At 45.2% G+C, this 27,530-nt stretch overlaps 1 protein-coding gene across 1 annotated transcript in view; it reads right to left on the reverse strand.

Annotated features, from left to right (window-relative positions):
* Positions 1–27,530, reverse strand: part of garnl3 (GTPase activating Rap/RanGAP domain like 3) — a 403,971-nt gene that overhangs the window by 33,508 nt on the left and 342,933 nt on the right. The window contains exons 24-27 of the mRNA XM_072240887.1: positions 24,158–24,224; positions 20,669–20,776; positions 17,285–17,403; positions 12,840–12,978 (exon numbers count right to left, since the gene is read on the reverse strand). Of these exons, the coding sequence (XP_072096988.1) occupies positions 12,840–12,978; positions 17,285–17,403; positions 20,669–20,776; positions 24,158–24,224 (433 nt within the window). The remainder of the gene's footprint in view (positions 1–12,839; positions 12,979–17,284; positions 17,404–20,668; positions 20,777–24,157; positions 24,225–27,530) is intronic.

Below are 27,530 nucleotides of genomic sequence, written 5' to 3' on the forward strand. Positions count from 1 at the left end.
TTGCTGCCTCACCTCCTGAGGCCCTCCAGCATCTTCTGCCTTTAATTCAGATTTCCAGCAACTGCTTTTTTTAATATTTTAATTACAGCATCCGGATGATTACAGCATCCAGGAAGATTACTAGGCATGATTGACAGTGGAATTACCCAATAACGCCCAAACCATAATTAAGCAGTGAGAGATTTACTTTGTTTGTAGCCTCCGCACAATTCTTAGGCGTGCAAAAGATAGGTAACCTGCAGATGCTGGAAATCCAAAGCAACACACACAAGATGCTGGAGGAACTCAGTAGGTCAGGCAGCATCGATGGAAAATGGGCAAAAAAGAGGCAAATGAAATACAATGTTGGAAAATGCATCGTCATGGACTTTGATAGAAGAAATAAACATCCAGACTATTTTCTAAACAGGGAGAAAATTCAAAAATCTGAGATGCAAATCCTTGTTGCAGAACACCTTAAAGGTTAACTTTCAGAATGAGTCAGTGGTGAGGAAAGTACATGCAATGTTAGCATTCACTTCAAGAAGTTTGGATACGAGCAGGGATGTGATGCTGAGGAACTGGTGAGGCCTCACCTTGAGTACTGTGAACAGTTTTTGGCTCCTTATCTAAGAAAAGATGTGCTGGCCTTGGAGAGGGTTCAGAAGAGGTTCACAAGGATGATTCCGGGAATGAAATGTCATCATATGAGGAACTTTTGACAGGTTTGGGCCTGTACTTGTTGGAATTTGGAAGGATGAGAAGAGATAGTGACTGAAACCTTTTGAATGTTGAAAGGCCTAGACAGAGTAGATGTGGAAAGGATGCTTCCCAATGTGGGGGAGTTGAAGACAACAGGGCACAGCCTCGGGACAGAGGGGCGTCCACTCAAGACAGGGATTTCTTTAGCCAGAGGGTGGTGGATTTGTAGAATTTGTTACCACAGGCAGATGTAGAGGCCAGGTCATTGGGTCTGCTAAGGTGGAGATTGATAGGTTCTTGATTGGCCACTGCATCAAATGTTACGGGGAGAAGGCTGGGAAGTGGGGCTGAGGAAGGGAAAAAGGATCAGCCATGATTAAATGGCGGAGCAGACTCAATGGACCAAATAGCCTAATTCTGCTCCTAGGTCTTATGTTCTTATGGAAAAGCGTAAACAGCTGACATTTCAGGCCTAGACCCTTTATCAGGACCACTTTCTTAGGTGTGTTGTTTGTTAACACAAATGGCGCATTTTACCTTATGTTTTGATGTACAAATGAATCTGAATCTAAATTCTCTTTTGGTGAATGCACACTACTAATGATAGGGAAGGCTGCTGTGGTTTCATCCTTGGCTTCCCCCACCCCACCTTTCTGCATGCTTTAGACAGATAGAGGTGGGGTAAAACATTATTGTACAATCTACTTCCAGGCTGGTTGAACATCCACCCTACATCCAATTTGCCACCTAATGTTGGTTGTTACCACAGAATGTCAAGAAAAGCAAATCTGCTCAAGTTGCAGGAGGATCTGAAGACAGGTAGATAAACTGGCTTCCCCCCTAGTGAGGGAGATGTGATGGGATGAAGAGAGGATTGATATAAATGGGTGCTTCAATCAGGATCATGTTTGCCAGCGCTGACATATGTCATGAAACTTGTTGCCTTCCAGTAGCAGTAGAGTGCAATACATAAAAAATATTATAAATTACAATAATATAAAGGAATTTAAAACGTGGCGCGAAAGGAGAGCAAAAATAGTGAGGTAGTGTTCATGGGTTCAGTGTCCTGTCAGAAATCTGATTGTGGAGGGGAAGTGGCTGTTCCTAACGCGTTGAATGTGTGTTTCTGGGCTCTTGTACCTTCCCTCTGATGGTGGCAAGGGGAAGAGGGCATGTCCTGGGTGGTGTAGGTCCTCATGGATGGATGTCGTCTTTCTGAGGCATCGCCTTTTGAAGATGTCTTCAATGGTGGGGAGCATTGTGAATTTAATATTTCAGTAGTATTTGAGTAATATAAATATATTGTTTGATTAAGCATTCTTGTTTGTTTAAAACAACTCATAGTTTGTATAACTCATTATGGGTTATATGAAAACATAAGCAAATCGCATAAATCATGACGCTACCACGTGATACCTGCGCGCCTTACTTAAAGAACAAATTAAGACTTGCATCTCTCTTGACTTTTTTGTTTTCCTTTGAATTTGTTTCATGTTTTGAAGCTGCAAAACCTAACAGGGAGTCTAGCGCCCATGGCGGGGTGGAGATATGTCCCTACTAAAGGAGGTGTAAGGCGCTCCTTCCCTCCACTAGCTTGTAGGTCACCCTTGAGCAAGGTGTAGCACCTGCTTTGCACCACCCCCCCGCCATGCCAATCAGGGTCACATGAACCCATGGGAGCAGGTGGTGGATGGTCATACGAGCAGCTGGTGCAGATCACAAGTCCTGGTTATGCGACCACTGACACCAGGCAGACAATCTCTGAAGAGTACTGATCATGGCTGGGGTCACTCATCTTGTAAAGACACTGCTCAGAATAAGGCAATGACAAACCACTTCTTTGGAAAAATTTGCCAAGAACAATCATGGTCATGGAAAGACTGTGATTGCCTATGTCATACGACACAGCACAGAATGAACGAGCTCGTGCCCATAATGCAGCTGTCTGTGTTTACAACATTCTGCAGCTTTTTCCAATCCTGTGCAACGGTCTCGCGATGATGCAACCAGTTACCAGCCTCTGTTAATTTACAGGTTGAGTCGATGGTAAGGGAGGCTTGTGCAATGTTAGCATTCATTTCAGGAGAACTAGAACATAAAATCAAGGTTGTAATGCTTAGACTTTATGAAGCGTTGGTTAGACCTCACTTGGAGAATTGTGGATGGTTTTTAGGCCCCTTATCTAAGAAAAGATGTGCTGGCAATGGAGAGGATCCAGAGGAGGTTCACAAGAATGGTTCCAGGAATGAAAGGATTAATGTATGACTCACTCAACAACTTCCAGATTAGATGCTTGTACTAGAATTGCAAAGACACACTAGACCATAAGACATTGGAGCAGAATTATGCCATTTGGCCCATCAAATCTGTTCCTAAAACTGATTGCAACTTATTATCCTTTTCAACCCCATTCTTCTGCCCTCTCTCTGTAAACTTTTACTAATCAAGAACTTACCAACCTCCACATTAATTATATCCAAAGACTGCAATAGGCTTCAATGAGAACCTCCTCATTCCTCTAAACTCCAGTGAGTACAGGTCCAGAGACATCCTTTCATTCTCCAGAACATTCATGTGAACTGGTCACAAACAAGGGAAAATCTTGTTTGCGTGAACTGGTCACAAACAAGAGAAAACACATAAAATGCTGGAGGAACTCAGCAGGCCAGGCAGCATCTATGGAAAAGAGTACGGTTCACACTTCGGGCCGAGATCCTTCAGCAGGACTGGAGAAAGAAAACCCAGGAGTAGATTTAAAAGGTGAGGGGAGAGGAGAGAGGTGATAGGCGATAGGTGAAACCTGAAGGGGGAGGGATGAAGTGAAGAGCTGGCAAGAGACAGGAGGCCATGGAAGAAAGAAAAGGAGGGAGAAGCACCAAAGGGAATCGATGGACAGGTAAGGAGATAAAGTGAGAGAGGGAAAAGGGGATGGGAATGGTGGGGGGAGGGGAGTGCATTACTGGAAGTTTCAGAAATTGATGTTTGTGCCGTCAGGTTGGAGGCTATCCAAACGGAATATAAGGTGTTGTTCCTCCAACCTAAGTGTGCCTTATCCCGACAGTGGAGGAGACCATGAATGGACATATCGTAATGGGAATGGGAAGTGGAATTAAAATGTGTGGTTACTGGGAGATCACGCTTGTTCTGGCAGACGGAGCATAGACGCTCAGTGAAGTGGTCTCCCAATCTATGTCGGGTCTCACCAATGTGCAGGAGGCCACACCGGGAGCACCGAACAGAGCAAATGACCCCAACAGACTCACAGGTGAAGTGTCGCCTCACCTGGAAGGACTGTTTAGGGCCCTGAATGGTAGTGAGGGAGGAGGTGTAGGGGCAGGTGTAGCACTTGTTCCACTTGCAAGGGTAAGTGCCAGCAAGGATGAATGGACAAGAGAGCTGCGTAGAGAGTGAACCCTGCAGAAAGCAAAAATGAGGGGGGAGGGGAAGGGAAAGATGCGCTTGGTGGTGGGATCCCGTTGGAGATGGCGGAATTTACTGCGAATTATTTGCTGGAGGCAGAGGCTGGTAAGATCGTAGGTGAGGACAAGAGGAACCCTATCATTGGCAGGGTGACGGAAGGATGGGGTAGGAGCAGGCGTGCGTGACATGTAAGAGATGAGATTGAGGGCAGCGTTGATGGTGGAGGACGGGAAACCCCTTTCTCTGAAAAAGGAGGATATCTCCTTCATCCTGGAATAAAATGCCTCATCCTGAGAGCAGATGTGGTGGAGATGGAGGAATTGAGAAAAGGGGATGGCATTTTTACGAGTAACAGGGTGGGATGAATTATAGTCCAGGTAGCTGTGAGAGTCTGTGGGTTTATAACAGGCATCAGTGGATAATGTGTCTCCAGAGATAGAGACAGAGAGACCAAGAAGGGAGAGAGAGGTATTGAAAATGGACCAGGTAAATTTGAGGTAAATTCATGTGAACTGCTCAAGTTAGCAGGACCAGTGTTCCTGGCACTGGTCTCCCAGTACGCTAAACATGATGAAAACTTAAACTGAAAGAGTAGGTCAGGATTTATTTAATAGAGTGTTGGAGAATGAGGGGAGATCGATGGAGATGTACAAAACTATGAGGGGTATAGATAGATACAAGCAGGCTTTTTCCACGGAGGTTAGGTGAGACTAGAACTAAAGGTCATGAGTTAAGGGTGAAAGGTGAAATACCTAAGCAGAACCTGAAAGGGAACTTCTTCACTCAGAGGGTGGTGAAAGTGAGGAACGAGATGCCAGCAGAAGTGTGGATATGGGTTCAAATAAGTATATGGATGGGAGTGGTTTAGAAGGCTACGTGGGTCGATGGGGCAAGACAGAATTGGAACAGACTAGATGGGCCAAAGGGCCTGTTTCTGTATTGTAGTGTGCTATGACTCTATAACCCTAAATGTTACACTAATCCAATTGGAATATGAGCCTGGGTTTCAATCACTGGAACCAATGCTCTAGCAAACACTTGGGACTGGGTCAGATGGTTCATCAAACTGGCTTGATGGAGTTTAATCTATAAAATGAACACTTGGCTCCAAGTGTGTCTTGAAATGAGATCAAAACAACATTCCCCTTGTTTCATTCCTTCCTTACAAGTTCCTGTATGAACACCAGATGACTCTCCAGTGGGTCAGGGCCAATCCCAACCCCTGAATTCTAGAGAGTCTACCCTGCCATTTCTTCATGGCTGATCCAACTTTTCGTCTCAGCCCCAATCTCCTGCCTTCTCCCCGATATCCCTTCATTCCCTGACCAATCAATAATCTATCAACCTCTGCCTTAAATATACCCAATGACTTGGCCTCCACAGCTGCCCATAGCAAAGCACTGCACTGATTCACCACTCTCTGGCTAAGGAAATTTCTCCTCAACTCCATTCTACAAGAGTTCCTTCTACACGGTATGAAACGAGGACCCCGAACCACACCTGAAGCGCTACAGAGAAGATGGCCAAGGACATAGGTGGAGGACCTCCATTGCTGCCCTGTTTGCCAGGGACGCAAGTAAAGAAGAGCTTCTATCCACTGTTATCAGACTAGTGAAATGGACCTCTTGTATGATAAGATGGACTTTTGGCCTTGTAATCTATGTCCTTAGGATCTTTCACTTTATTGCTTACCTGCACTGAAATTTTTCAGTGGCTTTGTTATTGTTTACCTCATTCTAGCTCAATGCATTGTATAAGCAGGATGCAAGACCAGTTTTTCGCTGTATCTTGGTACATGTGACAATAATAAACCAGTAAGAGAAGATGATTCTATATTTTGCGGCTAACGAACAACACTCGCCAATGGTTACCAAGAGTTTTTGTAGGATTTGGGCACGTGGCCAAGTGGTTAAGGCGTTTGTCTAGTTATCTCAAGGTCGCTAGTTCGAGCCTCAGCTGTGGCAGAATGTTTGTGCCCTTGAGCAAGTCAGTTAACCACACATTGCTCTAGTCTGTGTGAGGAGTGGCACCCCACACAGACTTCCAATCTGCGCCTTGTAAGGCATGAAAATGCCCGACGCAGGCCTCTCATGGTCTGAGTCGACGTTCCCTCCCCTTTGTAGGATTTAGTCTGATTTGCAGCAAGCTGAGGTAAAGAACTAGGAATGCAACTAAAAAAACTGCAGGGTTCTTCAATAGAAGAAACATAGAACATGGAATACAGACCATTTTCTCATTGAGGGCAGGAGACTTCTGATGAAGGAGGCAGACTATATTTATATTTATCAGGTGTTTGGACAGGTACTTGGATAGGAAAAGTGTAAATGTATGAACCTCAAACAAATGTAAATACACTTATCAGTTGTTTGGGCAGGCACAGACTGGAAAGGTGTAGAGATATGAACCTATTGTGTGCAAATGGGATTAGAGGGTATAGGCTTCCCGGTTGACCGAGAGGGGTGGGCCATGAGGGCTGTTCCTGTATTGTCAATTCGGAGATTCTGTGAAAATGATTGGATTGGACTGTGACCAATCACTGAGCGGAAGTACGTCAAGGAAGCTACCTTTTCAAAATGATATTCTGGACAAACTTCAATATATGAAGTCTGTCTTTCAAACTACTTACTATGCAGTTGGAACTTATAATATTTTATAGCATTTGGTAAGCAGTCGACCATTTGAACATAGGACAGGACAGTCCCTTTGGCTCACGATGTTTTGCTGGCCTTTTGACCTGCTCTAAGATCAACCTAACATAGCCCTCTATTTTTTTATCATCTATGTACCTGTCTAAGAGTATCTTAAATGCCCCAAATGGATCTGCCTCTATCACCACTCGCAGCAGTGCATTCCATGCACCACCACTTTCTGTGTAAAGAACTTACCTCTGACATCACCACCCCCCCACATACTTTCCTCAATCACCTTAAAATCATAACCCCCGCCCCCCCCACAATCCTCATCCACACACAGTCTAAACTGGGAAGTGCAAATTAAATTTAAACCATATACAAGAATGATTGAGTCAGAGATACCAAAGCCATACCAAAAGGGTTATATAGTAAGTGTGCACAGACTGATATATGAATAATTGTAAACACTGGACAACTTTGACTTACCGAGGTCAGCTTATAGACTATTCTTAGGACAGAACCCTTACACAACCCGGGAACTATCTCTACAAGCCATCCCTAGGTTACAGAGACGGACTTACAAACGATGCCGTCATACGGGGTGGCGCAGTAGCATCGTGGTTAGCACAACGCTTTACAGTACCAGCGACCCTAGTTCAATTCCCACTGCTGCCTGTAAGGAGTTTGTATGTTCTCCCCTTGACTGTGTGGGTTTACTCCGGGTGTTCCTACAATCCAAAGACGTACCAGTTAGTAGGTTAATTGGTCATTGTAAATTGCCCTGTGATTGCGCCAGGGTTAAATCGGGGCAATTGCTGGGCAGCGTGGCAAGAAGGGCCAGAAGGGCCTATTCTGCAATGCATCTCAAATAAATTAATAAATACATAGATAGATCGATAGGTAGATATAATTAAATTCAAATGTCTAATGCATGTGATTAGTCGGCTGCTTTGGAACAGCATGGGGTTTTAAATCGATTGCTATGTTGTAGGAATGCGAATGCAGCCTTCGAATCCCATTGGAACTTAAGCAGGACAAGGCATTATACTGTTGGCAGTAACACCAATAAACATCTTTTCCCTCCAAAATGGCAGCAAACTTGGCAGATACTAGCAACAGTTTTGCTGTCAGTTGGATTCAAGTACAATTACAATCAGCAAAATATCTTTATCATCCTTCAACATTTCCATTACATTTCCAGCCGAGCGTTTCTGTGTTGTCAGACTGTGTTCTTGATGTGAAATCCTGGAGAGTATCCAAAACGCTTCAAGTTGGGAATAGTTTTTTTGAAGGAGAATTGGCTGAATATTCAAAGGAGTTGGGTTTGCAGGGACATGGCCCTTGATTGGCCCTTCAAAGCGCCAGAAGAGAAAATGACCAGCGACATATATTCTCTATCATCTGTTAGACCCAGAGTTCAGATTCACCAATCAGGTTATAGAATGCAGAATTGTCCAGAACCGTAGGGACCTTCCAACCTTTCTGACCTTCATAAACTTATTCAAAGCTGAAAGTATATTTATTATCAAAGTACATCTGCGGTATGTTATCAGACATAACCTTGAGATTCGTTTTCTTGCAGGCATTTATGGGAAAAAAAGAAATAGAATAGAATTTATGTGAACTATATTTAAACAAAGACAGACGAACAACCAATGTGCAAAAGACGAACTGCACAAATAAAGATAATACTGAGAACATGAGTTGTAAAGGGTAAAAATGAGTTGCGGTGAGTTGTAACTCTATGAACAGTCTACCTTTCCCTTCCACACAAGCTATAGTCCTCTATTTTTCTTCCAAACATGTGCCTATCGAAGTATCTTATATGTACCCTATTGTATCAGCCTCAACTGGCACCCTGGCAATGAATTCCAGGCACCAACCATTCTCTGAATAGAAAATCTACCTCTGATAGTCCTCAACAGTCCTCCACCCACCTTAAATGGATGTCCTGCTGTATGTTATGCTATGTGAGCCTAAGTCCCGTGGCAACCCAAGGTGCCCAGTGAAGTAAATGCTCTTTAGGGGTCTGATGCCTGTTGGTCAAAGTCTGGGTTGTCAAGGCAAGAAAGCCTTAGAGGGGTCATAGCAACCTGGCAAAGAGGAAGCAGTTTTTTCCTTGACTCATTCAGGGGACAGGACACCAGAACAATGCGATAACGCCTGGGATCATGTTTTAAACTACCCCCCTCTCCCACTCAGTTTAGGGTTAGCCAAAAGGCCAGTGGCAGGGCTGTCATGACCTCTTGTACTGACGAGCTTCACTGCCTCTGTACTGCTCATTGGCTCGATACTGGGTGGCTGTAGAAAGTGACTGAGATAGGAGGAGGGTCATACACAAGTACAGTTGTGGAGTTCAGCTAATTATTTTCTCCGCCCAAGTCCGCTGTCTGCCACATTTCTGAGCTTTGCTGTAAGCAACTTACTGGAGGGTGACCATTGCCAGCAGTGTGCTGATTGCTGCTTTCCAAAGGGTTAGGTGAAGTGTGAGAAGTAAATTAAATGAAGTGTTATGACTTTTGATCCTGTCGTGTATTACAAGCAACTCAGACTGCTGGCTAAGACATAATCACTCATACACTCATGTGTGTCCTGTTTTATTGCTGGGTGGCTTTCTCTTTACTGTAAAGCCCTCACCTTCTTGCTCTGCTGCTGCCCCCGATATCTCTCCCTGGGCGATAGCAGCTCCAGCTCCTTTTTGAAGATGCAGGGCTTCCAAATGAGCCTCTAGCCAAGATTTGTCTGTTTTAATGGTGGTCTCCCTCTCTGCAAAGGTAGCATGTGCTCGTGTAGCCTCTGCCTTCGCTCTGGCTCGTTCTGCTGATGATCTGCACAATGACAATGAACTGTGATGAGAACTGCTGTCAGACGCTCCGTCTTGTGTGCTTTGTCGATCCTGTAGCGTTGTGTGGTTTGTGTGTAGTATCTCTCATCCACGGTGCTTGTTATTCACCGCCATCGACTCTTCATATGCTGTTCGGCCAGTTCCATTCCCATCTTTTGACTGTACACTGAGAGAGCTGGGAGATGTAGACAAGTGAGATGGCAGAGTTGGAACTAACCAGTCTTGGTAACATTTCAAGAATCATGGGCGAGAGATAGAGGGTAGAAATTTGTGCTCAAACTGTGAATGATGGGTTTACTGAAGTTCTCTCAAAACAGCACCATCATTTGCGTGGAGAAGAGCACAGGAAGAAAGAGCAAATTTTGAAGGCACTTGGGAAACCTCAGAATGAGAAGAACTGGACATCATGCAAAATTCCTCCCATTTCATTAAACAGCAAGCGGTTTTGAGCAGCTCAGAGAGGAACCCTCTTATTATGCAAAAAAGCAAGTTGATATGAGCAGCTCAGAGAGGAATCCCCTTATTTTCTAAAAAAGCAGTGGATTTGGGCAGCTCAGAGGGGCACCCAATTATTTTGTCTGGCATGATCAATAACAGGTGGAGCATCAAGGATGAATTCATGGAAGGGACCATTACAGCTGCTGGTGATATGTCTTCTTCTGCCTCTAGAAGTGCTGGTTGTTTTGTACAAACATCACATCCTGTTTTTAAGCTTTTTTTTACATCATTTCCTGCACGGGTTAATTGGGATTTTGACTTGAAGCACACATGGGAGAAAGACAACTATCTCCATCCACTTTTTATTTGCCCGTGAAACAGCAACATCTGTGAGTCTTGAGCTTGTTCATATTGGTAAACAGTTAGTAGATATACCTTGTAGGAAGTTATATGTTTATTGCTCATTGCTATTAAGCTATTGCTGTACCTCGAACTCACTCTAGTCCATGGCTAGCTATAGAATGTTGCATGTGTGTATGACCTTGTTCAATGCTGATCCTGAGAATAATCGACAATATTAGTATACTCAGGTGTGCAACGATTCTGTTTCAAATTTAATACATGTTTTACTTAACTTCCTGCAGCTTCACAAAGTTTTCCCATTAAAAACCCTGAAGAAAGCATCGGCTCAGGTGATATTTGAGAAGGTGTTTAGCTCCCTGCCGAGCTTTGTACACAACACACTGCAAGGGCAGTAGATGGCTGACTGGAGACAAGAGCCGCATAAGCAGCATTTTACATGACCGTACCACCTGTCGCAAGCTAGAGGGATAAAACGGGAAGGCAAAATGATGTCCGACTTGCCAGAGGAGCAACTAAGCACCTCTCCACCCTTCACATACACTAGTCTGGATGTCTTTGGTCCTCTAGTAGACATACAAGAGGAGGCCGAACTCACAGCAAGCGATGGGCAGTGCTCTTTACCCACCTGAGCACTCAAGCTGCTCACATAGAAGTGACTGAATTCATGCATACATCTACCAACATTAACATGCTGAGACGGGTCCTTTCCTGTCCTTGGTCCCATGAAAGGATCCTACACTGACTGCGGTATGAATTTTATTGGTGTTTGCCTTGAACTTGAGTTCCGCAAAGTGATGACAAACTCTAAGGTGCAGAGGTCTATCAGAAGCCAGCTCTGAACTTGGGACTTCAATCCGCCAGCCAATCCGTTCAGCCTTTTATTTTGAAATAATAGCCCTGCCGACTTTTATTTGGATAGCTCCCCCAACTTCAATTTTAAAATTTAATTGGACCACGTCAGGAGGGCAGCACTTCATTTTTGGTGGAGTGTTCTGATCAGATTGAAGAACATATAAACAATCCTATGTTGCCTCCTTTCATTTGCACCATCAAAATCATTGTCTGTAAGTGTTGTTTTAGCTCATAAAGAAGAATGCTATCTGAGCAATATTTTGTGTTAACAATATATAAAAATTTAGTCCCGATTATTGGTATAGTCTTTGACTAGCCTTGGTAATTTAATGCAAGGAAGGACCTGAAGTTTGATCGATTTAAGCACTGGGCTGATTGGGAAAGGTCGGTTACGGGCCGAATTGAGGCAGTGGGGCCCGGCACAAGAGCAAGGAATAACCCGAGGTTTGGACGATTTAAGTGCCAAGCCAGATGGAAAAGGTCTGGGTATTGGAACTGGGGGCCAGGGATAGGCCGGTTCAGCCTGCTGCTCAATGAGGTTTACTTATCTCCGAGCTGAACTGAGACTGCAGTCCGCCACCAACAGGCTCCTGAATCGGCTGCTGCCTTCACTGCTGGGGTCTCACTATCTGAACGCTATTTGCTTACTTCTATTGTTTGCATGATTTTTTTTCCCTGCATGTTGGGCATTTGACGGTCTCCTTTTTTAAACAGTTTCTCTCAGATCTCTTTGTTCTGTGGCTGCCTGTAAGGAAACAAATCTCAAGGTTGTGTGTCGTGTACATACTTCGATAATAAGTATACTTTGACTATGAATGCTTACATGATATTAATCTTCTCGCATACTTTAAAGCTTTGCATACTCATGTACATAATATTTGTGTATTTTACATGTAAGTCCAGGCTTTATATATTCCTAACTTTTTACGAATATGTGAATTAATCATCATAAGTCTGCTGCATTAAGTGCTTACAGTATTTTTCTTAGTTTTAATTTTATTCAGTTGTATGTGTGAGTGCTGCCCAATAAAGCACCAGGAACTTAGACGTTACATTCTGAGTCCTGTATCCAGTTGAGTGGAGTTTGGCTTGGTGCTGCACTGTGCACACATCAGGATTTCAGTATAGTGGGCTTGCTAGATAGGCACCAGGATATGGGACAACACTTGCGGGCTGCCCCCAGCACATCCTTAGACCGTGTAGGCTGTTAACGCAAACAATGCATTTCACTGTAGGTTTCAGCATACATCAGATAAATAAATGAATCTGAATCTGACTCTTTACAACTCATGTTCTCAGTATGATTTTTATTTGCAAAGTTTGTCTTCTTTTCCACATAGATTACTTCTCAGTGTTTGTTTTCAGTAAAAATAGAAACACAACAGAATTCTTAAATTTTATTTAATTTCTTTTTTTCCCTGTATATAACTGCAAGAAAATTAATTTCAAGGTAATATGTGGTAACTTATATGTACTTTGATAATAAATTTACTTTGAACACTGAAGCCTCTGTTTGAGTCTACCAAAAGCAGAGAACTACAAATGACTCTTATTCCTCCAGATTTAAATCCTGTCGAGTCTTCAGCCACCTGGAGGTTCGAGCTTACCTTCACCTTGAGATGAGGGGAGGGCTGGCATCTCCTGACCTGTCGGTGTTTGCGGTGAACTTTGCAAACTTGCCTCCTTTGAACTGCCACAGGATGTTGCATTCATCGAAGCAGCAGCAGATGTAAAGTAGATGTCTGACTGGAAAGTGAGAGAGGGGAGAAACAACAGTCAGCTCCCAGGGTAAATTATAAACACAAGAGATTCTGCAGATGCTGGAAATCCAGGGCAACACACACAAAATGCTGACAGAACTTAGCAGGTCAGGTTGCATCTGTGGAAATGAATAAACCATCAACATTTCGGGCTTAGCCTGATCTGCTGGTATTACTTTTAGAAGATGGAACTCCATACAGTTCAGTACAGACCCTTCTGCCCACGATGTTAACCAACTTCTACCACCACACCTGCAACGTGTTCCACACATCCACCACTAGCTGTATAAAGAACTTACCTCTGACACCCCTCCTATACTTTCCTCCAATCATTTTAAATGAGGAGTATGTCCCCTCATATTAGCCATTTCCACCCTGGGGAAAAGGCACTGGATGTCCACTCCAGCTATGCCTCATCATCTTGTACACTTCTGTCAAATCACCTCCCATTCCCTTCCACTCCAGCGAGAAAAGCCCCAGCTCACGCAACCGTTCCTCCTAAGACATGCTCCCTGATCCAGGCAACTTCCTGGTAAACCTCCTCTGCACCCTCTCTAAAGCTTCCACATCCTTCCTATAATGTGGCAACAGAACTGAACACAATATTCCAAGTGTGGTCTCACCAGGGTTTGATAGAGCTGCAACATTACCTCACGGCTCTTGAACTCAATCTCCAGATTAACAAAGGCCAACACACCATACATGGTACGATCCTTCCCACAAAGGTCCACCTACACTGGATTTCCTTGGTGTAATAGTTCCAAATGGACACTCCGTACAGAATCAATTTGCAGCAGGTTTCCAGCATCTGTGGTATTCAATTTACTTTCTGTGTAACGTCGATGAACACCAGTGACACTCATGTGACAGAAATTGTCTGCAACTGTTATTAAAAGCAGTAGGTTCCATTTATACAATATCTTCAATGTAATAAAATGTTCCAAGGTGTCTCATAGGACACTATTCTGACACTACATAAGGAAAATGTTAGGACAGATAATTAGACTGTAGAAATAAATTGATTTACTATGGTCAGACACACAAAATACTGTACACTAAAAGGCTTGTAATGTATACTGTTCGTACAGATCAATCATTACACCGTGCCTTGAGGTAGAGAAAGGTAAAACATAGAAACATAGAAAATAGGTGCAGGAGTAGGCTATTCGGCCCTTCGAGCCTGCACCGCCATTCAGTATGATCATGGCTGATCATCCAACTCAGAACCCTGTACCTGCCTTCTCTCCATACCCCCTGATCCCCGTAGCCACAAGGGCCATATCTAACTCCCTCTTAAATATAGCCAATGAACTGGCCTCAACTGTTTCCTGTGGCAGAGAATTCCACAGATTCACCACTCTCTGTGTGAAGAAGCTTTTCCTCATCTCGATCCTAAAAGGCTTCCTCTTTATCCTTAAACTGTGACCCCTCGTTCTGGGCTTCCCCAAAATCGGGAACAATCTTCATGCATCTAGCCTGTCCAATCCCTTTAGGATTTTATACGTTTCAATAAGATCCCCCCTCAATCTTCTAAATTCCAATGAGTACAAGCCCAGTTCATCCAGTCTTTCTTCATATGAAAGTCCTGCCATCCCAGGAATCAATCTGGTGAACCTTCTTTGTACTCCCTCTATGGCAAGAATGTCTTTCCTCTGATTAGGGGACCAAAACTGCACACAATACTCCAGGTGTGGTCTCACCAAGGCCTTGTACAACTGCAGTAGTACCTCCCTGCTACTGTACTTGAATCCTCTTGTTATGAATGCCAGCATACCATTCACCTTTTTCACCGCCTGCTGTACCTGCATGCCCACTTTCAATGACTGGTGTATAATGACACCCAGGTCTCATTGCACCTCCCCTTTTCCTAATCGGCCACCATTCAGATAATAATCTGTTTTCCTGTTTTTGGCACCAAAGTAGATAACCTCACATTTATCCACATTAAATTGCATCTGCCATGAATTTGCCCACTCACCTAACCTATCTAAGTCACCCTGCATCCTCTCAGCATCCCCCTCACAGCTAACACTGCCGCCCAGCTTTGTGTCAACCGCAAACTTGGAGATGCTGCATTTAATTCCCTCGCCTAAGTCATTAATATATATTGTAAACAACTGGGGTCCCAGCACTGAGCCTTGCGGTACCCCACTAGTCACTGCCTGCCATTCCGAAAAGGTCCCGTTTATTCCCACTCTTTGCTTCCTGTCTGCCAACCAATTCTCTATCCACATCAATACCTTACCCCCAATATCGTGTGCTCTAAGTTTGCACACTAATCTCCTGTGTGGGACCTTGTCAAAAGCCTTTTGAATATCCAAGTATACCACATCCACTGGTTCTCCCCTATCCACTCTACTACAACAACAAAATGCAGAATAAAGTGTGACAGCTACAGAAAAAGAGCAGTGCAGGTAAACAATAAGGTGCAAGGTCATATCAAGGTAGATTATGAGGTCAAGAGTCCATCTTATCATAGAAGAAAACTATTCAACAGTCATAAGGATAGACACAAAATGCTGGAGGAACTCAGAAGGTCAGGCAGCATCTTATGGAAATGAACGAACAGTTGACATTTCAGAGTGCAATCCTTCAGGACTCCTGTGTCATAGCAGCAGTTTAGAAGCTGTCATTGAGCCAAAAGCTTGATCATGCCAAGAGATTTCAGGGAGCATTTTAAATGTAAAGATTTATGGAGGGCATTTCAGAGCCTGGGGATCCACAGCAGAAGGTACAGGTGCCAAGCTGAATTCAATAAAAAACTTCGGGGCATGCTCCAGTGATCAGAATTGCAAGGAAACAGCGGCCTTGGAGCTGTGGGGGAGGAGGAGGTTACAGAAGCAGGAAGGGCAAGGACAAGGAAGAGCATAAAAACAGGGGTAAAAACGTTAAAAGCAAGGTGGTGTGTAAATGTGAACCGGTGTATGGTCAATGAGCTTAAAGGTGGTGGGAGGGTAAGATTCAATATGATTTGGGAGAAGAACAGCAGAATTTTGGATGACTTTGGATTTGCAGAACTTTGAATGATTAAGGGTGGGCAGGAGTTAGAAAACAGCAATTCAAACTTGAAGTTGCTACAAACATACAAGTAAGAATACTGTCTAGGTCCTCAACCACCACAACAGATTTCTGCTATACAGTATTTACTGATAGTGGTTGGGTCCTGTTTCAATTGGCCACAGAGAAGTTGGGTTCTGATTGGCTGCAGTTGGATGTGGTTGGGACCTGATTGGCTACAGTAGGGTCATGCTGTGTTCTGATTGGCCACATATGGGTCTCAATTGGCCAGTCAGGTCACATTGAGCTCCAACTGGCTACAGTCTGGTCAGGTTGGTCTCCGATTGGCTGTACTTGGGTCAGGGTTGGCTCCAAGTGGCCTCAGTTGGGTCAGGTTGGGTTCCCACAGGCCACAGTCAGGTCATGTTGGGTTCCGATTGGTCACAGCTGGATCAGGTTGGGCTCTGATAGGCTCCAGTGGGTCAGCTCGGGTTCCGACTGGCCGCACTTGGATCAGGTTTGACTCCAACTGGCCGCAGTTGTGTCAGGTTGGGTTCCGACTGGCCACAGTCAGACTGCGACTAGTTTGAATGCAGGTCTGTGCAGGAGGGATTCAGCAGCTGGTGAGTGGGGCTATACGTCGCGGATCCCAGCATGGAGTTTCTAGAAGGCTAAGTATTTGGAAACCCAGCTCTGGCTCCTAAATCTGACAAGCAGAAATTACTAATTTTTATTCACTATAAAAAATACACACCATTCTCCAGCAAACAGGAGTGGTTTTAACAGCATGCATATGCACAGACACACGCAAACACGCATAAACGTGTGCGCGTGCATTCAGACATGTGAATGAACATGGTGCTTGAACACACACACACACGTATAACATTTGTACACACAGACATATGTATGAACACGGTTGGCACACACATAATATATGTATGTGCACACATGAATGAACATGGTTTACACACTTAAATGTGTATGAACATACATGAATCAGCAATCTTCACACATAGGCATAGGAATAAAGATTTTGCACAAGCACACACACACACAGAGGAAGAACGTGATGTTCACGTACTCACACATAGGAATGAACACATGGAGCATCACAACCTCACACATCTTTGATGATTTCATTTGTAAATACATTTGAATCAATCATTCGGTAAAGTTTCTGACAATTAAGTATTGTATCTCCCTGATCGCAGCTGTCCTACGTTTTGTAATGCTGCATTGTTCCCACATATGCGGCTGAATACGGGGAGATGTCCTGCTCCAGCGGCTCCTACCTGTGACGCGGTGAGATGGAGCTCCAGCATCACGGCCGTGTGCACGAGGTTTCCGTTCACTACCAGCCGAATCTCGATGGAATCAGTGGTGAAGGCCAAGATGTAAGGAAATGCACAGACTGTGGGAAGGAAAGGTCAGCAGAGACGTTACCTGGAGGTTTCTCAGTTTTCCCGCTGCGCCCCAGCGTGCTGCTCCCGACTGAAGTGGGAGAACGCAGGGGGAGAGTCACAGTGTGGGTGTGAGGTTCCTTCCTCTGTGAGACCCCGACACGCCACGAGCTGGAGTGAGAGTGGGCTGATCGCATGCTGGGAGCCCACAGTCTCTGGCAGAGGGGGCTCGAGGATGTGCAGAGTAAATTAGGGTGTGGTGGTGGGGGAGAGGGAATGTGTGGCTGTGGGGAGGTGTCAGAAAAGGGAGTCTTCAGCGGGGCTGTTAGCATGGGGAGGGTCAGTGTGGGGTGTTGGGTGAGGTTAGTGTTGAGGGATTAGTGTTGGCGTGTGGCCAAGTGGTTAAGGCGTTCGTCTAGTGATCTGAAGGTCGTTAGTTCGAGTCTTGGCTGAGGCAGTGTGTGTGTCCTTGAGCAAGGCACTTAACCACACATTGCTCTGCGACGACACCGGTGCCAAGCTGTATGGGTCCTAGTGCCCTTCCCTTGGACAACATAGATGGCGTGGAGAGGGGAAACTTGCAGCATGGGCAGCTGCTGGTCTTCCATACAACTTTGCCCAGGCCTGTGCCCTGGAAACCTTCCAAGGCACAAATCCATGGTCTCATGAGACTAACGGATGCTTATATATAAAAGTGTTGAGGGGTCGGGTGATGTTAGTGTTGAGGGGTCAGCATGAGGAGCGGCGGTGGGGGGGTTGGGGATGGAGTCAGTTTGTCCACGAGAGCATTTTCCACTTTGACTTGTTTGCCGGTTGCCTCTCCCAGTGGGGACAGGTCTAAACCTGGGGGCCCCACCAGTAGCGGAGGGTCACGTCACTCAAGTAGATTGAATAGAGCGGATAGGGCTTCCACATGGTGTGTGCGGGTGGATTTACCCGGGTGGATGGGGTTACAAGTGTGTGTGGAGTTACTGGGGTGGATGGGGTTACACGTGTGGGTGGAGTTACCGGGGTGGATGGGATTACAAGTGTGTGTGGAGTTACTGAGTGGATGGGGTTACAAGTGTGGGTGGAGTTACCGGGGTGGATGGGGTTACAAGTGTGTGTGGAGTTACCGGGGTGGATGGGGTTACAAGTGTGTGTGCAGTTACCGGGGTGGATGGGGTTACAAGTGTGGGTGCAGTTACCGGGGTGGATGGGGTTACAAGTGTGGGTGGAGTTACCGGCTGGATGGGGTTACAAGTGTGGGTGGAGTTACCGGGGTGGATGGGGTTACAAGTGTGGGTGCAGTTACCGGGTGGATGGGGTTACAAGTGTGTGTGGAGTTACCGGGGTGGATGGGGTTACAAGTGTGGGTGCAGTTACCGGGGTGGATGGGGTTACAAGTGTGGGTGGAGTTACCGGGTGGATGGGGTTACAAGTGTGTGTGGAGTTACCGGGGTGGATGGGGTTACAAGTGTGGGTGGAGTTACCGGGGTGGATGGGGTTACAAGTGTGGGTGCAGTTACCGGGGTGGATGGGGTTACAAGTGTGGGTGGAGTTACCGGGTGGATGGGGTTACAAGTGTGGGTGGAGTTACCGGGTGGATGGGGTTACAAGTGTGTGTGCAGTTACCGGGGTGGATGGGGTTACAAGTGTGGGTGCAGTTACCGGGGTGGATGGGGTTACAAGTGTGGGTGGAGTTACCCGGGTGGATGGGGTTACAAGTGTGGTTGGAGTTACCGGGTGGATGGGGTTACACGTGTGGGTGCAGTTACCGGGTGGATGGGGTTACAAGTGTGGGTGGAGTTACTGAGTGGATGGGGTTACACGTGTGGGTGGAGTTACCCGGGTGGATGGGGTTACAAGTGTGTGTGGAGTTACCGGGGTGGATGGGGTTACACGTGTGGGTGCAGTTACCGGGGTGGATGGGGTTACACGTGTGGGTGCAGTTACCGGGGTGGATGGGGTTACACGTGTGGGTGCAGTTACCGGGTGGATGGGGTTACAAGTGGGGGTGGAGTTACCGGGGTGGATGGGGTTACAAGTGTGTGTGCAGTTACCGGGGTGGATGGGGTTACACGTGTGGGTGGAGTTACCCAGGTGGATGGGGTTACAAGTGTGTGTGGAGTTACTGAGTGGATGGGGTTACAAGTATGGGTGGAGTTACCCGGGTGGATGGGGTTACACGTGTGGGTGCAGTTACCGGGGTGGATGGGGTTACAAGTGTGGGTGCAGTTACCGGGGTGGATGGGGTTACACGTGTGGGTGGAGTTACCGGGGTGGATGGGGTTACAAGTGTGGGTGGAGTTACCGGGGTGGATGGGGTTACATGTGTGGGTGCAGTTACCGGGGTGGATGAGGTTACAAGTGTGGGTGCAGTTACCAGGGTAGACAGGGCACCTGGGTTGGGGGAATTGCCCAGAGCAGTGTGCTTGTCCAATGGGTGGGCTTGTCCCACTGGGTAGAGATGCCCGACAGGGCCAGGTTACCAAAGTGGTGGAGAGATGGAGCAGCATGTGCCTCCACAGTCATCAGAGTTGGACTATGTCTTTTGGAGACTCTACATCCTCGTAGCTGAGCAACCAAGCTTGTAAGGATCCTGTTTTAATCTGAGGTGACACTGTGCTTCCCTCTGTGCTCCATACTTGCCAAACATAATAATAATAACTTATAACCATCTGGATAGAGTAATAGAGGATAAACAGGCAAGAACAACTTACCTAATACATTTAGCCATTCCAAACACACACACACACACACACACATATATACAGAAATCAGTACGTGAAATACACCAGAAATGTGCTGAATTAAGAGAGGAAGTTTAGAACACGAACAGGGTGTACATTGTCCCAACAGTATTATCTACAACTGGCATCACCCCCAAGGCACTACACAAGAGCATTAAACAATTAGAGCTACACAGTAGTACAAAACACCAGCAGAATAGTCCAAAAGGTCCCAGCAACTGAGAAATGAGTGAGCTTGAGCTGAGAAAAAATAAATAAATAAGAACTTAATTATAGAAAACTTTTCATGCAAATGAGCCCTAGATCTTCCAACTCACACTCACAGGGCTGATGCAGCCCTGAGATCAAGCGCTATGTGCAACCATTTCAGTGACTCTGCTCACTGGAAAAAACGTTTCAGCTCAAAGTTTAATTCCTTTCTTTGCTTTCATGCATGGCCAATTCAAATGCTAAGCAACAAGTAAAATCTTCAGAAGGTTTCCGGTAATTGGAATATGAAGCAGCTTCTAATTAACAAGGATGCTGGGGTGAAAGGTGTTCATACCTATGGAGTTGGGGACCTGGTTCCAGCTGAAGTGGAAGTCGGAAGCCGACGGCTGCATCAACGGAGAGCCACCATTAAAGGGACACACCTTCTTGTAGTAGCAAACATCTGCAATGCGACAAAGGAACACTTAATCACTTCGTTGTGGCCTGGAATTAAATGCAAAATTTCCACCTCTGCCATCCAGAGGAAAGTGGGAGTACCACTGCCCTCTAACTGGCACGCGGTCCTGCATCACAGTTCCTTCACACTTCCGTGCACATTCGACATCAGTAAGACCAACTGGCTGTGGACTTCAGGAAGGGGAGGACAGGAGAACACCTGCCTGTCCTCATCGAGGAGTCAGCAGTGGATTGGATGAGGAAGTCAGGACTGAACCCGGGTCTCTGCAGTTGCAGGGCAGTGGCTCTACCAGCTGTGCCAGTCTGCTGCGTCATGCCAAGGACTACAGACCAGACTGATGATGTTACCAAACTTCTTAACCTTCATTGTGGACTGCCAAGTAAAATTCTCCTAACTGGAATTCAGGATTTGGACTTGGTCAACACACACAAAATGCTGGAGCATTCAGGCAGGATAACTGAATATTCCCCTCTGTAGATGCTGCCTGACCTGCTGAGTTCCTCCAGCACTTTGAGTGTGTCACTTTAAGATTTCCAGCTTCTTCAGAATCTCTTGTGTTTTAGACTGGTTAAAATTCTTCTCAGGACGTGAGGAAAAAGAAAAATCAATAACATTTAAAGCCCTGATAACACCAGGAGCAGTGAGACTATTTTCAATGAGTTACAATTAGAACTCCCTTGGTATATGGTTCATAACTGAACTGAGGAAGATTAACATAACCACAACCTTCATTCTTATAGAATCCTTACTGCAGCAAAATGTGCCTCAGCACCGAATAGGAACACTTTAAACACAATTTGATAATTGAGCCACATAGAGTTGTAGATTGTTACAACACAGAAACAGGCCTTCAGCCCATCTAGTCCATGCTAAACTTTTATTCTGCCTAGTCCCATTCACCTGCACCTGATCTGCAGCCCTCCATAACCCTTCCACCACGTACTTATCCAAACTTCTCTTAAGTGTTGCAATCGAACCCACATCACTATTTCTGCTGGTAGCTCGTCCCACACTCACACCACCCTCTGAGTGAAGAAGCTCCCCCTCACGTTCCCGTTAAATATTTGACCTTTAGTTCTAGTCTCACCCAACCTCAATGAAAAAAGCCAGCTTACATTTACCCTATCCATACCCTTCATAATCTTGTATGTTCATCATGACCATGATTGTGCTTTGCAAATATTTCTACGTAAGTGGCTTCCCATTGCTTTCTTCTGGGCAGTGCCTTTACAAGACGGGTGACCCCAGTCATTATCAATACTCTTCAGAGATTGTCTGCCTGGTGTCAGTGGTTGCATAACCAGGGCTTGTGATATGCACCAGCTGCTCAAGAGACCACCCCATAATTTGTATACTTGTATCGAATTTCCCCTCATTCTCCTACGCTGTAGGGAATTAAGGAAAAGAAGGTGCATGATTGTGAACACAAACAAATTGGACCTGATTCTGTGCTGCATGAATCTAGGGCACTTTAGTGGGGGTGACCGAGAACTCGGGCCAAGAATTAGGTTTTATCCAGCATCTGAAGCCAGAAAGAAAGGTGAAGAGGATTGTTGTGGTATCCTCTCAGGGCTTGCTTCGTCAATTGAAGACAAGGCCACCACTGGGGGGGTTGATTAAACATGGTGTGATCACGTTCTCCGAGTTGAAGGAATGCAGGTAACCCAGAGGGTTAAAAGGGAGATCTCAGAGCTGAGTATGAGACAATGGAAGCATTTGAACATAAATGTATAAGTAGAGAACTTTTTAAGGTTTAATTTTCATTGTACAGCAAAATAACTGTGTGCAGAAATCTAAAATAAGATAGTTATTGTAGTTTACCATTGTCTAGTGACAGGAGAATTGCAATCAAAAAGTTCCCTGGGGTGCTGATGATACCACAAAGATAGACAGAGCTGGGAGGTGAGAAATCACTTGTTAAATTTTTAAATTTTATGGCACCAACATTCACGGAAACAGTTTTAAAAACACTGAAAATAACTGTTTAATACTTATTTTGTTAAAGATCTACAAAGATAACCTCAAAATATTTTCAAGCAAAAGAAAATCTGCAGATGCTGGAAATCCAAGCAACACACACATACACCATGCAGGAGGAACTCAGCAGGCCAGGCAGCATCTATGGAAAATAGTGAAGGGTTTCAGCCCAAAGCGTCGACTGTACTCTTTTCCATAGATGCTGCCTGGCCTGCTGAGTTCCTCCAGCATTTTGTGTGTTTTGCTCAGAGTATTTTAATGTCTAGAGATTTATCATGTAGGAGGGGAAGTTTGTGAAGGCAGAGGGAAAAGAAAATGACAATGCAGAGAAGTGATTGATGCTTTAATTGTTAACGTTCCACTGTCTGGATGGCAGGTAGACACACTCTGACAGCCTGCTGTCAATGGTCTGAAAAGAATGGTCATTACAAGGCAGGTTTTCACACAGAGTGTGGTAGGTGCATGACAGTATCAGAGCAAATTTTGGGGTTAGCACATGTAGCAAATAACTTTAACTGACTTCAGACACTAGCCTTCAGATTTAAATATGAATTGTGGATTAAATTGCAGATAAAATACAAGTTAAATTGGAAGAACAGAAAATGCTGATTTCAATTCATTACTTCTGTGTATTTGAGTGTCTGTAATACAGGTGCGAACAGACAGGTGTGATAGTGGGAAGATCCAGGCATTTGAAACTGTTACGCGTAATTCAAAGGAAGCATTGTAAATATGGAATTGTCCTTTGACCTTAGCATATAAAATGTGATGTAGTGCTGGCAGAACTCTTGCTCTGAAAGAAACTGCTTCGTCTCTATCAGCACTTCTTTTTGGTGACGTCATTCATGTAACAACAGGCGGGTGCTGGCAGGAGCAGTGGTAGAGACAGATACATCAGGGACATTTCAGAGACTCTTGGATAGGCATATGGATGAAAGAAAAATAGACGGCCATGGGGGAGGGAGTGGGTTAGATTGATCCTAGAGTAGGTTAAGAGGGCCAGAGCAACAATGTAGGCTGAAGGGCCAGGACTGTATTGCATTGTTCTATGTTTTACGATCAAAGGCACCTTGCAACCTCAATGCACCTTACCTGAGGCCTTCAGGAGCTATGAGAGTGATTAAAGTCTAAGTCTAAAGCCCAGCTTGCCCAGCAATGGCATGGAGAGGCAAGTCGATGACCAAAGAGCATCTGAGTAAAAACTGAGATGCAGGACGTGCTACATTATTTTAGTGGCTGCCTCACTTTCCTGACACAATCCTATCCAACCTCAAGAAAGAACATACAATCTAGAACAACGAAGAATGGGAGATGAACCCTTGCAGAAGTTAGATAAATTATAAAAGATTCCTGATAAATGCAAACAACTGGATGAAATGTTTGACTTACAGTTGTAACAGAGAAGAAGTCCGGCCTCGCCATCTTCATACACATCAATAGCTGCCACAAAACTAACCTGCAATCAGAATGGGTAAGGGGAGTGCATAACGTCAGCAAGAACTATGGAAAGCCTTAACTTCTAAACACTGGAGGTAGGTCCATCGTTTCAGAGAATTCTCCTCCACTGAAAAGCAAAATAAGTTAAGATGCTGAAAATCTGAACTAAAAATGCGCCAGGTCCAGAAGCAGTTTGCTAGCGTAGTGGTTAGCTCAGTGCCTTACAGTACAGATGACCCGGGTTCAATTCCCGCCATTGCTGGTAAGGAGTTTGTACATTCTCCCCATGTCCGTGTGGGTTTCCTCCGGCTGCTCTGGTTTTCTCCCACAGTCCAAAGACGTACCGATAGGTGAATTGGTCATTGTAAATTGTCCCGTGATTAGGTTGGGGTTAAATCGGGGGATTGCTGGGCAGCGTGGCTTGAAAGGCCTATTCTCCGCTGGATAGATGGAGGGATGGATGGATGGAAGGAAGGAAGGAAGGGAGAAAGGAAAAGAGGGAGGAAGGAAGGAAGAAAATAAAACCTTGAAGTTGATGGATTGTAACCATTCTCTGCTACCAGGAATGGTAGTACAGGTATAGCATAGCTAATATTAATATAGCACCTATGGTACAAGTTCAATTTTGCAATTATCTGTGAGGAGTTTGTACGCTCTCCTCATGACTGTATGGAATTCTTCTGGATGCTCTGGTTTCCTCCCACATATCAAAAACGTTCAGGTTATTTGGTTAATTAGTCGCAGAGGGTGTAATTGGGCTTGTGGGTCAGAAGGGCCTGCTACTGTGAGGTACAGCATCTCTAAATCAGGGGACTCCAACCATTTTTATGCTATGGACCCTACTATTAACCGAAGTGTCGATGGAGCCCAGGTTGGGAACCCCTGGTTGAAATAAAAATGAATTAAAAAAATGGCCGGGAAGGCTCAGTAAGTCGGGTGGTATCTGTGGAGAGAGAAGCAGTTAACGTATTTTCTGAAATGAGAAAAGTTAAAAATCAAATATGAATTACGACCCTCAGAACATGAGCTGAGGTACAGCATACTCTGTTGCATTGGAGACAATTATGGATTCCATTGTCTGGAATCAGAACAGAGTGACAGGATACCGCAGATGCCGGAATCTGGAGCAACAAACAATCTGCTAGAGATACTCACGAGTTGAGCAGCATCTGTTGGGGGAAGGTGATAGGGAGTATTCTGGAGTTACAGTATTGTGCAAACATCTTGGGCAAAAATATATATCTAAGGTGAATAAACTTTTCTCGGGCTTCAAACCAAGTACAGGCATCGATTATAACCAATGTTTCGATGACAAACTCTGCCATCTTCTTCACGGATGACTAACCAATCAGGAGGGATGAAATTCAGAAGAATGAGGGGTGACCTCATTGAAGCCTTTCGAACGGTGGAAGACCTCGATAGAGTGGATGTGGAGAGGATGTTTCCTGTGGTGCGGGAGTCTAAAAGCAGAGGACACAGCCTCAGAATAGACAGATATCCATTTAGAACGGAGATGATGAGGAATTTCTTTCGCCAGTGAGTGGTGAATCTGTGGAATCTGTTGCCAGATGTAGCTGTGGAGGCCAAGTCATTGGGTATATTTAAGGCAGAGGTTGATAGGTTCTTGATTGGTCAGGGCATGAAGGGATACGGGGAGAAGGCAGGAGATTGGGGCTGAGAGGGAAATGGATCAGCCATGATGAAGTGGGGGAGCAGACTTGATGGGCCAAATGGCCTAATTCTGCTCCTATATCTTATGATCTTATGGTCTAAGTTCAGGGAAGTTTGCAATTAGTTTGTCCAAGCCATATTATTTGAACATTTGGGGGTGTCTTCCCCATTACAGCTATGCAATCCAACTCAAATATGGAAGTAAATGATGCCATTGTGACTAGTGAAACTGTACTAAATCACCCACTGACCTCAACGGTACTCTGAGTTTATGAGACCATCAGTGTCTCCAAAAAAATGCCTGCTCATCGCGATAAAACTTCATTATCACCAGCTTCAGAGTTACTCCCATGACTTCAATCACAGTCAAAACAGAAAGGAATTGCTGACATTCTGGATTGAAGAATTAGGGTTTCGAACCGAGACGTCAACAATTCCTTTCCTGCCACCTGATGCGGTTCAACCTGCTGAGTTTTTCCAGCCGCCTGTGCGTTGTGCTGGGAGTCAGAACTTGTGATCACCGTGTAGGAAATAGAAAACCAAGTACTGTACAAATTGCGAAGCCTAAGGACCGGCAAAGTGTGAAGGGTAAGATTTTAACAGTCAGAACAAGAGCTGCTCTGAGGAAATCCACACACCCCACCCCCTGCCGTTAGCAGAAGGAGGTGGAGAAGAACTTTAGAAGAAAGCAGGAGGCATGTGGCACTGGATTGATGAATGTCCACTAGTGTTCAACCCTCCATTGGGATAAAGACAGCACAAGGAAATGGGTTAGACTCACTTGTGCAAATGCAGTGATGCCAGGTTGCATCAGGGACCACCTAAGAGGGCAGGAAATGCAGAAATCCTCGCAGAACATTCAAAACCCTGACCTCCAAGAGCTGCCAACAACTCCACCCCACGTGGCAAATGGCTTATTACTGTCCCATGTATACAAGTGAAAGGTTTGTTTTGCATTCCATTCATACAAATCATTGCAACAGTGCATTGAGATGGTACAAAGTAAAACAATAACAGAATGCAGAATAAAGTGTTACAGTTACAGACAACAAGGTGCAAGGGCATCAATGTGGTAGATTGTGAGTTCAAAGAGAACGATAAATCATAAACACGAGGGTTTCTGCAGACGCTGGAAATCCAGAGTAACACACACAAAATGCTGGAGGAACTCAGCAGGCCTGGCAGCATCTTCGGAGAGGAATAATGAGTCAACATTTCGGGCTGAGATCCCTCTTCGGGACTGAGAAGGAAGAGGGAAGACACTGGAATAAAGAAAGGTGGGGCGGGGTAGGTGAAGGACATCAGCTGGAGGGAGATAAGGGAAGCCAGGTGGGTGGGAAAGATGAAGGGCTGGAGAAGAAGGAATCTAATAGGAGAGGAGAGCAGAGCACAGGAGGAAGGGAAGGAGGAGGGGACTCGGGGGGGGGGAAGCAACAGGCAGGTGAGAAGAGGCAAAATGCCAGAAGCACGGAACAGAGGAAGAGGTGGGGGGAATTTGTTTACAAGAAGGAGAAATCGAATTTCATTCCATTAGGTTGGAGGCCATTCACTAGTCTTCCTATATAACAGCAGGATAAAAGCTCTCCTTTAGCCAGGTAGTACATGCTTTCAGGCTTCTACATCTGCTGCCTGGTGGGAGGGGGGAGAAGAGAGC

The sequence above is a fragment of the Mobula birostris genome, chromosome 22, assembly GCF_030028105.1.
Source record: "Mobula birostris isolate sMobBir1 chromosome 22, sMobBir1.hap1, whole genome shotgun sequence".
NCBI lineage: Eukaryota > Metazoa > Chordata > Chondrichthyes > Myliobatiformes > Myliobatidae > Mobula > Mobula birostris.